This window comes from Anolis sagrei, chromosome 2, assembly GCF_037176765.1.
Source record: "Anolis sagrei isolate rAnoSag1 chromosome 2, rAnoSag1.mat, whole genome shotgun sequence".
In the NCBI taxonomy this organism is placed as follows: domain Eukaryota; kingdom Metazoa; phylum Chordata; class Lepidosauria; order Squamata; family Dactyloidae; genus Anolis; species Anolis sagrei.
Window position 1 is genome coordinate 49,868,646 of NC_090022.1, and position 10,806 is coordinate 49,879,451.

Sequence of the window (10,806 nt, forward strand, 5' to 3'; positions counted from 1 at the left end):
ACTTTAGATTTAGTTTGTTTAGTTGGGATTCAGAAAATTGCATGGGATAGACCACGTCAGCTCTAGTTTCTGATACAGAACATATGCCATCTATTAGTCGCCCTCTGCTCGCCCACAGAAAACCATATTTAATCATCTAGAGCTGATGTGGTACTAGTAATCTTTCATAGGTAGTCAGCCTGTCCCCTCTCAGCATTCCCATTGCCTCGGCATTTTAAGACAAGTTCGCAAGACCAGTTGCTCTTGTTGCTGCGTGGTTTTGAAGCAACAGTGTAGTAATGGCGAGGCTGTGGACCATACTTTCGCAGGTTGGGAACCACTGGTTTACAAAGATCCTTACTATGGAGTATGCTTATTGCATATTAATTTCTGTGCTAATTTAGAATCCTAGAGTTGGATGAGACCCCAAAGGCCATCCAACCCAAGCCCATGACATGCAGGGACACACAATCAAAACACTCCTGACAGATGACTTGTTGAAAAAACTTCAAAGGAGAAAACTCCAACATACTCTGAAGAGGAATATTCCACTTCTGAATGGCTCTTACCTATGACATCCTTTCAAATGTTGAAACATGACTGTCATTCCCTGTCTCAGCCTTCCTGTCTAGCCCCATTCTACCATGCAGGTACACAAAAGCAAAGCAAAGCACTCTCGACAGATAGCCATCCAGCCTCTTTAAAAACCTTCAGAGAAAGAGGCTGCACACTGTGTGTGTGTGGGGGGGGGGGTAAGTGCCACTGTTCATACTGTCAGGATGTTCTTCCTAATATTCAGTGATGCCCGTTATATCATTGCATCACATCGCCGTTTAGAATTTGTGTGATGATCAGGCACAAAACTGATTTCCAACATCTGCAACACAAGTGTGAGAAAGGCTACAGATGCACATGCACCTGTGCATTTTTCCCCTAGTTGACTTATGGCAACCGCATAAATTTTATGGAGTTTTCTTAGACAAGGAATATTCAGAAGTGGTTTTGCCAAAGTGAAAACTGCTTACATGCATTCTGGTATTGCATGTCCTTTTTTGCCCAAATAAGCATTCCCTACCGCATTTATTATTTTAATTTTGATTCCTAAGCAGCTCTGTAGGTTTATACCATAATAACAATAATAATAAATTTCCTTATATACCTTTTTTGCATTTGAAAGTAAATATATTTATTGGTATTTGATGGGATCAAGAAGATTTCAAGCAGTTGATTTCAAAGCATAAAACTTATTTTGAAAGTAAAGTTTCTATTCGGATTGTGCTATCTTGATTTCCTTCTTCTTTCCTCAATCTGATGATTGGTTTCCTGAAAGGATAATGTTATTGTTGTTTAAAATACATCTTTATAGTCATTAGACAATTTGGGAAAGGTTGGAAAATTTCCTCTTAATTTTTTCCATGTTGTACGTAGTGCTTCCTCTGCCTTAAGCTTGCTAACTTAATTTTTCTTAGAGAATGGTCAAAATATCTTGACATCATTTAGACTGCTAACAGTCTTCCATCTTTTGGTTTTTGGCTTGTTGGTTCAGAGGCGAAGTAAAATTATCAGAATAATACATAGTATTCCAGATGTGGCTGTAATATAGTTTGGAGATCATATCTCCAAACCGAATTGCAAACAAATTTTGATCATATTTTGATTACAAGGAACAGTTTAGGTAGATTTGCAATTATCTTAAGACTTAGTCAGATAACTTTGAAAATCATATCAGTAAAATGGGATATTTGCATGTTTCGCCCAAGTTAAACAAGATGGCAAGCACTCAAAATATTAATAGAGAGCATTAAAAAAATCATCTACTTACGGCACAGGTTTGAAAGTACACGATCTCTGCAAGTGCAAAGTATGGTGTTCTTCTAGTTTTACTCAACGTATTGCCCTAATATTTTCAAATTTACAGTTCTGTCCAAAGAATATTATTTGGAAATGCTGAAACCAATGGAATAGCCTCTAGGTAGTACAGTCTAGTACCTTTTGTATTTAAAATTATAGCTATCTAGTCAGATTTTAAATGTATTTTAAATTGTTTTAATGGTTTTAGTTATTCTATTTTAATGTTTATAGTCTTTAAGTTTTAAATTGTATTGTATTCTTTTAACCACTCTTTAGAGCTTTGAGCCTCTTTCAGAGAAAAAGCAGAATATAATGATGATGATGATGATGTAATAATTATTTACTTGACTGTGCTTCTTTGTTGCCCAACAACAGGTTATCTGGGTAGGAAATTTTTATAAATCCAAAATAATAGACAAAAACAAAAACAGGAGTATCATAGGTCCACTTATTACTTGGACACATTAAATCGGGTTTCATTTAAATATGAAGAGCTTTAAATTTCATGGAATTACTCTGGAGGAGATGATTTATATGGTCAGTGTGCACCACAAATTGCACTAGAGGCCAAGAATCATGCTTGAAGTCTAGAAAGACTACTTCTCTAGGAATTTTTTATAAATCCTCCAGAGAAATCATATGGTATGCTTTGGCTGGAAGCCCAAGAATTCATTTATTGGGTTCCAGGTTATGCAAAAAAATGTAATATACGAAAAGTCTTGGAACAGATTGCTTGGATAATATGCAGCCTACTGTATATCATAAAAAACAAGTAGGAAGCAGGAACAAGCCAATATAATAAATTCAATTAAAGCATACTGAAAAGTATATCCTGTTTGACTCTGGATTATTCACATGTGAAGATACACCAGGCTTAAATCTCTGATGGGTAAAAGTACAAAGGATGCCACAAGTTGTACAAAAAGCAACTTGTGGTTGTGGTTGTTGCCTGCATCAAGAGAAATTTCCCTTTGCAGTTTCAGTCATTGCTTTATTGCTGCTATAGTATCTCTATTGCATGGATATTTAATCTCACTGCTCCAGGGTAGTATGTTCAAAATGTGTTAAGTAAAGCATAAGTTGTCATTTCTTTATCTGACAATATTCTACGGATTGAACTTCTTAAATTCTTAAGAGCCCTGGTTTAGAACATTTTACCTTTATTGTCCTCCGCCAGTATGTCTTCCAGAAATTTCTCCAGCATTTGCTCACACTCTTTGTACTGAGCTTCTGAGATTTGCATGCCAATTTCAAAGGGAACGGTAAACTAAGGAATATGGCAGAACATGAAGATTATTTGTGAACTTTGTTGACTGGTTTCATTTAATTTTAAAGAACAGTGCTACTGGGAAATTAGAATTGAGAATTACCAAAATGTCAAGATTGGTTTAATAGTAGTGGGTGCTCCATCTGAGAAACTAATTAAAGAATTAGAAATGGGGAAATATGTATTCAAACCTCAGTTTTTATTACATATGCCCAGAAATAAACATTAATAATCAGCTGCATTTCTTTTTGATTTTTTGAGAGTATACTGATGACTATAACACAGGTTTAGCATATCTTATTCGTTAAGGTTAGATCGTTGGTTATTTTGTCTAATAATAAGTTTAAAGTTAAGTCACTTATATATTGTTAGTTGTGATCGGTTTTGATGTAATTTGTATGTTTTTTTCCTGTTGTCATTGAATATTTGCCATATATGTTGGAAATCGCCGTGAGTTCCTTTTGAGAGATAGGACAGATTATTTGAAATTCCGAAATACTCCAAAATTATCCACATGAGTGACTGAAATAGTGAAATCTTTGTTTTCTAGTGGCTCAATGTACAAAATCTTGGCTTCATGCACACAATTATTTAAAATATTGTGTGTAAAATCCCCTTCAAACTATATGAAAAAGAAATGGATTTCATGTTTAGACTTGGATCCCACCTCCAAAATATCCTGTTATGTAGATATAGGCAAATGAAAATACTCGTAAATTTACAAAAATCTGAAATCCAAAACACCTCTGGTCCTATTCATTTCGGATAAGGGATACTCGACCCATATGAGCCATAGTGGAGCAGACCAGAGGCTTCTCTACATCAGCATTCATCCATCCAGCTGCCAATCAGTTACTGATGGAAAACCCACAAGCAAGAGCATAAGCTGCCTATCAATTTATGGTAATCCCATTCATTTCACAGGGCTTTCTTCAACAAGGAATACTCAGAGGTGGTTTTCCCATATTGTTCCTCTGAAATATAGCCTACAGCACATGGTATTCATTGGTTGTTCTTCATTCAAGTACTAAGGGGAGCTGAGCCTGCTAAGCTTTCAAGATTAGTTGGGATCTTTGGGCACATTACATGAAACCATACTGCTTGCAATGTTTAAGGCGATATATAGCCACCCAAACTTCAATTTTAATTTTAAAGTCATCCAAATTGGCAGTCATAACTGTGACAATTGATTCCACACTTCAACCATAAAGTCTGTGAACTGTCTTTTCTTATTCTAAATCTCCAGCCACCCTTTGAGAAGATCCAGGGGCCTCTTCATCTACTTTCTCCACATCATATATAATTTTCACATTTTTGTCATGTCTTCCCTTACTTGACTTTATTATAAGGCAAAGAAAGCTTATAATCTTTCCTTGTGGGTTCTTGCTCTAGCTCTTGAATTACCTTTCTAACCTTTCTACCCTGAAGGAACCATTGAAGTGATTCCCAAGTCTCAAGGAACTCTTGCATGCACATTGTTAAATCCACAACTAAAAGAAAACATTTGACCTGAATATTGTATAACGTACTTAGCCAAGTATAGTTAAATAAGTAATGTTTCCTGGCACGACCTCTCAAACCTGATGGAAACATCATTCAACTGACAAAAGAAACTTACTTCTCTGCATGTAGCTGGTGCTTGGTAAAGTAGGCTTAGAAGAGAGTTAGGATCATGCTAGTAATGTAAAAATTCTGACTAAGAAGCAATTGTGACTACAAAGCAGTTAGAAATGAGTATGTCTAGGTAAATGTTTCATATTAATAGTTGCTACAAAGGGTATATCTTAATTATAGAATCAATGCTGTTTGATGCCATTGCAATTCCTTGGCTCAATGCTATGGACTCCTGTTATGGATTTGTAGTTTGGTAAGGCATCTGAACTCTGGCAGAGAAGGCTAAAGAACTTGTAAAACTACAAGTCTCTAGATTCCATAGCATTAAGCCATGACAGGTGACGTGGTATCAAACTATTACTTCTGCAGTGTACATGCACCCTTCATCACAATTTTCTCACTATTTCCAAAATTGTAATTTCCTAGTTTTAGTTTTTTTTATTGCAGACATTCTCACATTATGGTAAATATCTATCATCTGTTAACTAAGTTCTTGTCTAAAATGCTCTTTAATCAAGGAACTCATATTCAGTTCTCCTCAGCTTAAATTGTTCATGGAATTTAATTTCAGATACATAGATAGCTAAAAGTGGGAAAGAGATGCACAAAAAGTTACCTTTATTTCCATTTCATTCCTGTTTTCCTTAACCTCATTTCCATGGACATCCAAAGCCACTTCTGCATCTCGGCGATGGAATTTTGTTACAGATTTCTGGTAGACTTTTCGCTGCTAGGAAAAAAAGAAACAAATGTAAGTTCTATGACAAATTATTATCTGTCTAGAGTAAAAACCTTTCGATCATTCCAGTGAAGAGAAGATACCTGTGTCTTTGGTTGTTCTGGACTCAAAAAGCTGGAACCAGCAACAGTGGTCTCTATCCAAAGTGAACAGACAAGGAGTGTTCCTACTATTATGCTTCGGATAAACATCATTATCTTCCAAAATGCCTCAGAGATAGACTATTAGCCTGTAACACACACAATGTAGTATACATTAAAACCATAGTGTTTTCTAAAATCTTTTAATACTTTGTATCTTGCACTAATTATTTTGGCAAACTGGGTTTAACAATGACAGAATCCATAGGAATTCTATTACACCATTACTGTGTTTGTCATAGTGAGTTGATACATCAACAAAAATCATGCTTGTATTGAGAAGCAACTGAATAATCCTATTACCGTAATACAAATGAGGGTCAATTGTACAAAACTAATAAATACAAAATGCACATTATACTTGGAGGAGAACATGGGGCTTGGAGAGAGAACATTTGCAGTAATTATTAAGATAGCTTCCATCTCATTTGGGGCGCATCTGCATAGTAGATTTAATACCACCTTAACTACCCTGGCTCAATACTATGAAATCTTGGGATTTGTAGTTTGGTGAAGTACCAGAGAAGGCTAAATACCGTAAAACTACAACTTCCAGGGTTCTACAGCATTGAGCCAGAGTAGTTCAAGTGATATTAAACTGTATTAATTCCACAGTGTAGACACACCCCTAGATGTCTTCTGTGTTCAATAGGCTGAGAAACATCCTGTAAAATAAATAATTTATTTTTGAGTTGCTTCTGAATACATTTCAGTCTCAAACTCTGGCAAGTACTTAATGTAACTCTCATATATATTCATACACATAAGTATCTGCTTATTATGTTAAGCGGAGAAGCAAAGCTAAGAAAGATCAGGAGTGGGGAAATAAGCGGAAATAAATCTGGAAAGGTTTCTTACCCAGTATTTTCTGTGCAAGTTGGTAAAGCTGGTGCAGCAAGCTCTATCTATATAGTAGATGGGAGTGTCTGCTTTGTAAACGTAATGCTTCACAGTCCAAGTGGTATTGTGCATTCCTTGGAAACATATTCTAATGACGTAAAAGGTTTTTTAAAAAAATTATGCATCAGTTTGAAGAATGTAATAGAGGGTGTAATGGGACTTTTGAATGGTTGAAAGGGTTTTCCCTTTTACTAGAGTATCTTGTTGGATGGAAAGATAACACAGATTAATCCCTCTATGCTGTGTGCTTGTTGCTATCCTTCCTAAATGTGAAGTACTTGTTGATGATCATTAAGAAAAAACCCCCCACCAAACTTTTATTTTGAGAGGAAAATTTGTTGAGAAAAGTTCTTGCTTAGAATTTTAATAAGATTGTTTTATTTTCTTTCATGTCACTGTCCATTGCTACTAAGCACTATAATGATGGGATGAAAAGGCAGAAGGGCAACTAGGAGCAAATTTGGACATTGTAACACATGCTTAGGCCCCCTGGTAGCACAGCGGGTTAAACCGCTGAGCTGCGGAACTTGTTGACTGAAAGGTTGGTGGTTCGAATCCAGGGAGTGGGGTGAGCTCCCACTGTTAGGCCCAGCTTCTGTTGACATAGCAGTTTGAAAATGTGCAAATGTGAGTAGATCAATAGTTACATCTTGACATGAAGGTAACAGCGCTCCATGCAGTCATAATGGCCACATGGCTTTGGAGGTGTCTATGAACAATGCCGGTTCTTCGGCTTAGAAATGGAGATGAGCATCACCCCCTAGAGTTGGACACAACTAGACTTCATGTCAGGGGAAACCTTTACCTTTAACACATGCTTTGATGACATCCAATTTGTACTAGTGTAACATACTCAATGGGTGGCACAATGGGTTAAACCCTTGTGCTGCTGAATTCCTGACCTGAAGGTTGGCTGAACTGCCAACTTGAAGGTTGGCAGTTTGAATCCACGAGACGGGTGAGCTCCCATCTGTCAATTCCAGCTCCTGCCTACCTAGCAGTTTGAAAACATGCAAATGTGAGTAGATAAATAGGTACCGCTTTGACAGGAAAAGGCAAAGATATGCTCCAAGGAATCTTGCCGTCCACACAACCAGGTGGCAAAGCAGCCTCCTCAGCTTGAAAATGGAGAAAGCACCTCCCCAGAGCCAGAGATGAGCACAGCCTCCAAAAGCCAGAAATATAAGGAGAAGCCTCTGTCTTTGTTTGTGTTTTGTGTCTCATTGTATACTATTGTGAAGGCATTATGCTGTAATCCGCTCCAAATCTCCTAGGGAAGAAGGACAGAATATAAATAAAGTTTTTTTCCAGACTTTGGGAAGGGTCAGATTCTACCTCTCCTCTCTCTCTTCTCGTCTTTTCTTTTGTCTTTTTGCTTCTATTCTCTCTTCTCTTCACATTTCTCTCTTCTCTTTAACCTCTCTCTTCTCTCCATATTTTTTCTCATTCTCTTGTCTTCTCTTTTTTATTTTTTCCTTTTCTTTTCTTCTCCTCTCTTCTCCTTCCTTCCCTATTAGCCAAACTTTTACCGCCTTTGCACTTTAAATGCAGTTTGCAACAACAGATGTAAAGCCAAGAGTAAGACAGAAAGTGAAAAGAAAGAAAGCATCTAAAAAAGCATGCTGAATGTGTCATCCTTCGATCATCTGTTCTCCTGTAAAAATACATCTTGCTGCCCTGGGTTCCTCTGACATTCTTTTCAAGCAATTTATAATGTGGTGCAATCAAAACACTAGCCCATGAAAAGCTTTCCAGCTATGGAGGTATGTTTGTACCTTTTGCTAGCATTTGTAGGACTTTCCTACTAGGCTCTGACCTTAAAAAAACAAGCATATGGCAAGGCAGATCGGATTCAGGGCTGATGATGGAAATTATGGACAAAAAACTAACAGACAAGCCTGACCTTTTGTGATAATTGTGCTGTTACATTTTTAAAAACTCATATTGGTCTGGGTTACATGGACAAAGGGTCAATATTTATCAGCTGAAAGCATCCATTTTTGCTCGACTGCTTATACAATTATTTGATCTGGAAGTATTATAGGAAAGGTGGGTCATGAAGTGAGGGTCATTTTTGTGTTGTTAGGAGTGATTACCAACCAAGATAAATCAATCCAGCAATTCCATGGTTCCCAAGAGGTTTCTACAAAATTAATTTCCTAGCCGCTTCTTTCAGTTTGTCTCAGTCTCAAGTATTATGTCCTTATTGAATCAGGAATGTTATGACTGTTCTGTTTGTATTCAAGCAAACATGTATTTCAACATTATATAGGAAAACTGTTCAATTCCTTGATAGGGACAAGTAATGCTAGTCCCATGATACAACTTTCTGTGGGTGGGATTTCTAATTTCCTTTGCAGGAAGGTCCATTTAGCTTATTTTTTTGTTGAATCTCCATCAACCAATTAACAGTCGTGTTCATTTGGTTTTTGAAAAATCAGCTTTTGGATAATACCTTTGTTAACATGAACCAAGATTCTAAATAACCTCAACTTCTCTCGAGCTTTACATCAACGGAGATGGTCTAAAAAGCATAGGATGGGAAGAAGAAACTGAAAAGATTTCAAATTAAGCCAATGCTGTAACTACAGTGTCTGCAGATTGAGTTGTGAATGAAGTGCTGGTGGATGGGCTTTGGAGTTTCAAGTTACATCTCACAATGTATGTTGGGGTAAAGAAGCAACGGCTGATTTCTGACAGACTTGAGATGTCTCTTGCCTTTGGGTAGAGAAAGAGAGATTCCTTACAGCAGCAAAAAACTGGCATAATGTAAAATAAACCATGTGTAGCTCATGTTTGATCAGCACTGGCACTGCCTTGCCAGAGAAAGAAAATATGCCACGCAGGTGAACAGTAAAGAACAAGTCGTTTAATATTTGTAGTTCAGAACAACATATGTACAATGGGATCAATTGCATCAACTCACCTAATTTCCTTTATGAGAGATTTAAATTTGTCTTTCTTTGTCCATGTGGATAAATTCCTTTAGCAGCTAATTAAGCAAGAGAATACGCCAAACTCTGTCTCTCTCTTTCTTCTGTTAGCTTCTCTGAATATCTGCATAGCTCAAGCTTGAACAATGTGACAGTATCCAAAAGTCACAAGCATAGCCTGACAAATCAGCTTCATGCATCTTATTTTACAGTTCACACACACACATTAACTGATTCCTTGCATGCTCCAATACAAACAACTATGGCAGTCTCTATAGATTGAAAACTTGAGATCGAAAATTTAGGTCTTTGTTTAGTCAGTTCTTAAATGCACCAAAATAATGGTCTTGCTCCTGGCTTTATTTTTACTGTTAATGGTTACTAGCTTTCATGTAGGTTTATATATTTAATATAGTTTACAGACATCCTAGGTACTGAATGTATAAAGAGAAGTTATATATATTTAAAATAACATAATAATAATAATAATAATAATAATAATTATTATTATTATATTTGGTCGTGTCAGGAGCGACTTGAGAAACTGCAAGTCGCTTCTGGTGTGAGAGAATTGGCAGTCTGCAAGGACAGGGAACGCCAAGATGTTTTGATGTTTTTACCATCCTTGTGGGAGGCTTCTCTCATGTCCCCACATGGGGAGCTGGAGCTGATAGAGGGAGCTCATCCGTGCTCTCCCCGGATTCGAACCTGTGACCCACTGTGCCACCGGGGGCTCAATAATAATAATAATAATAATAATAATAATAATAATAATAATAATAATGGTTACCTGCCTCTCCTCATGACGTGAAATGTTTCAAGGACAACACAAACACCCAGCATTAATGGGGTCATCATAAATCAACATGCAACTCTGCAGTTACCTAAGATTGCAAACATTCCCAGGAAGTAAATCTCCTGTGTTGAAGGCATGGAAATATTAATAGGAGTGTACCATACATGCCAAAATGATCAAAGGTGTCACATTGAGGGTGGGGGGGGGGGGCAAGATTGTTTTCTGTTGCTTTGGAGGCTAGGACACAGAGCAATAGATTCAAATTACAGGAAAAGATTCCACCGGAACATTAGGAAGAACTTTCTGACTGCAAACGCTGTTGAACAGTGGAACTCACTGCCTCTGAGTGTGAAGCTCCTTCTTTAGAGGCTTTTAAACAGAGGCTGGATGGCCCTCTCTTGGGAGTGCTTTGATCATGCTTTTCCTGTATGTCAGAGAGTTGGACCAGAGGACCCTTGTACTCTTCTTACAACTCTGTGATTCCATCTTCAAATGAATTTATAAGCAATAAACTACATACTTTACTAGTTATGGCTTGGGAACGGTAGAGTACAGCAAAAGATTTCTGGGGGACACCTGTCCTGCTT

The 10,806-nt window shown here is 37.2% G+C and overlaps 1 protein-coding gene across 1 annotated transcript; it reads right to left on the bottom strand.

Annotated features, from left to right (window-relative positions):
• Nucleotides 1–2,879: 2,879 nt before the first annotated feature.
• GHRL (ghrelin and obestatin prepropeptide) lies at nucleotides 2,880–6,524 on the bottom strand. Its single transcript, XM_060759894.2, has 4 exons — nucleotides 6,449–6,524; nucleotides 5,534–5,679; nucleotides 5,328–5,441; nucleotides 2,880–3,097 (listed from the first exon to the last, which is right to left on the bottom strand). Exons 2-4 carry the CDS (start codon nucleotides 5,642–5,644, stop codon nucleotides 2,975–2,977), a joined length of 348 nt encoding a protein of 115 aa, XP_060615877.2. The 5' UTR covers nucleotides 5,645–5,679; nucleotides 6,449–6,524; the 3' UTR covers nucleotides 2,880–2,974.
• Between the last annotated feature and the right edge of the window lie 4,282 nt (nucleotides 6,525–10,806).

Bases quoted from the DNA above. Each gene is read 5' to 3' on its own strand.
- GHRL (XM_060759894.2), bottom strand. From the start codon at position 5,644: ATGATGTTTATCCGAAGCATAATAGTAGGAACACTCCTTGTCTGTTCA. The intron at 5,442-5,533 runs GTATCTTCTCTT...TTTTTTTCCTAG, and splicing joins CAGAACAACCAAAGACACAG to CAGCGAAAAGTCTACCAGAA. The intron at 3,098-5,327 runs GTAACTTTTTGT...CATATTCCTTAG, and splicing joins GGAATGAAATGGAAATAAAG to TTTACCGTTCCCTTTGAAAT.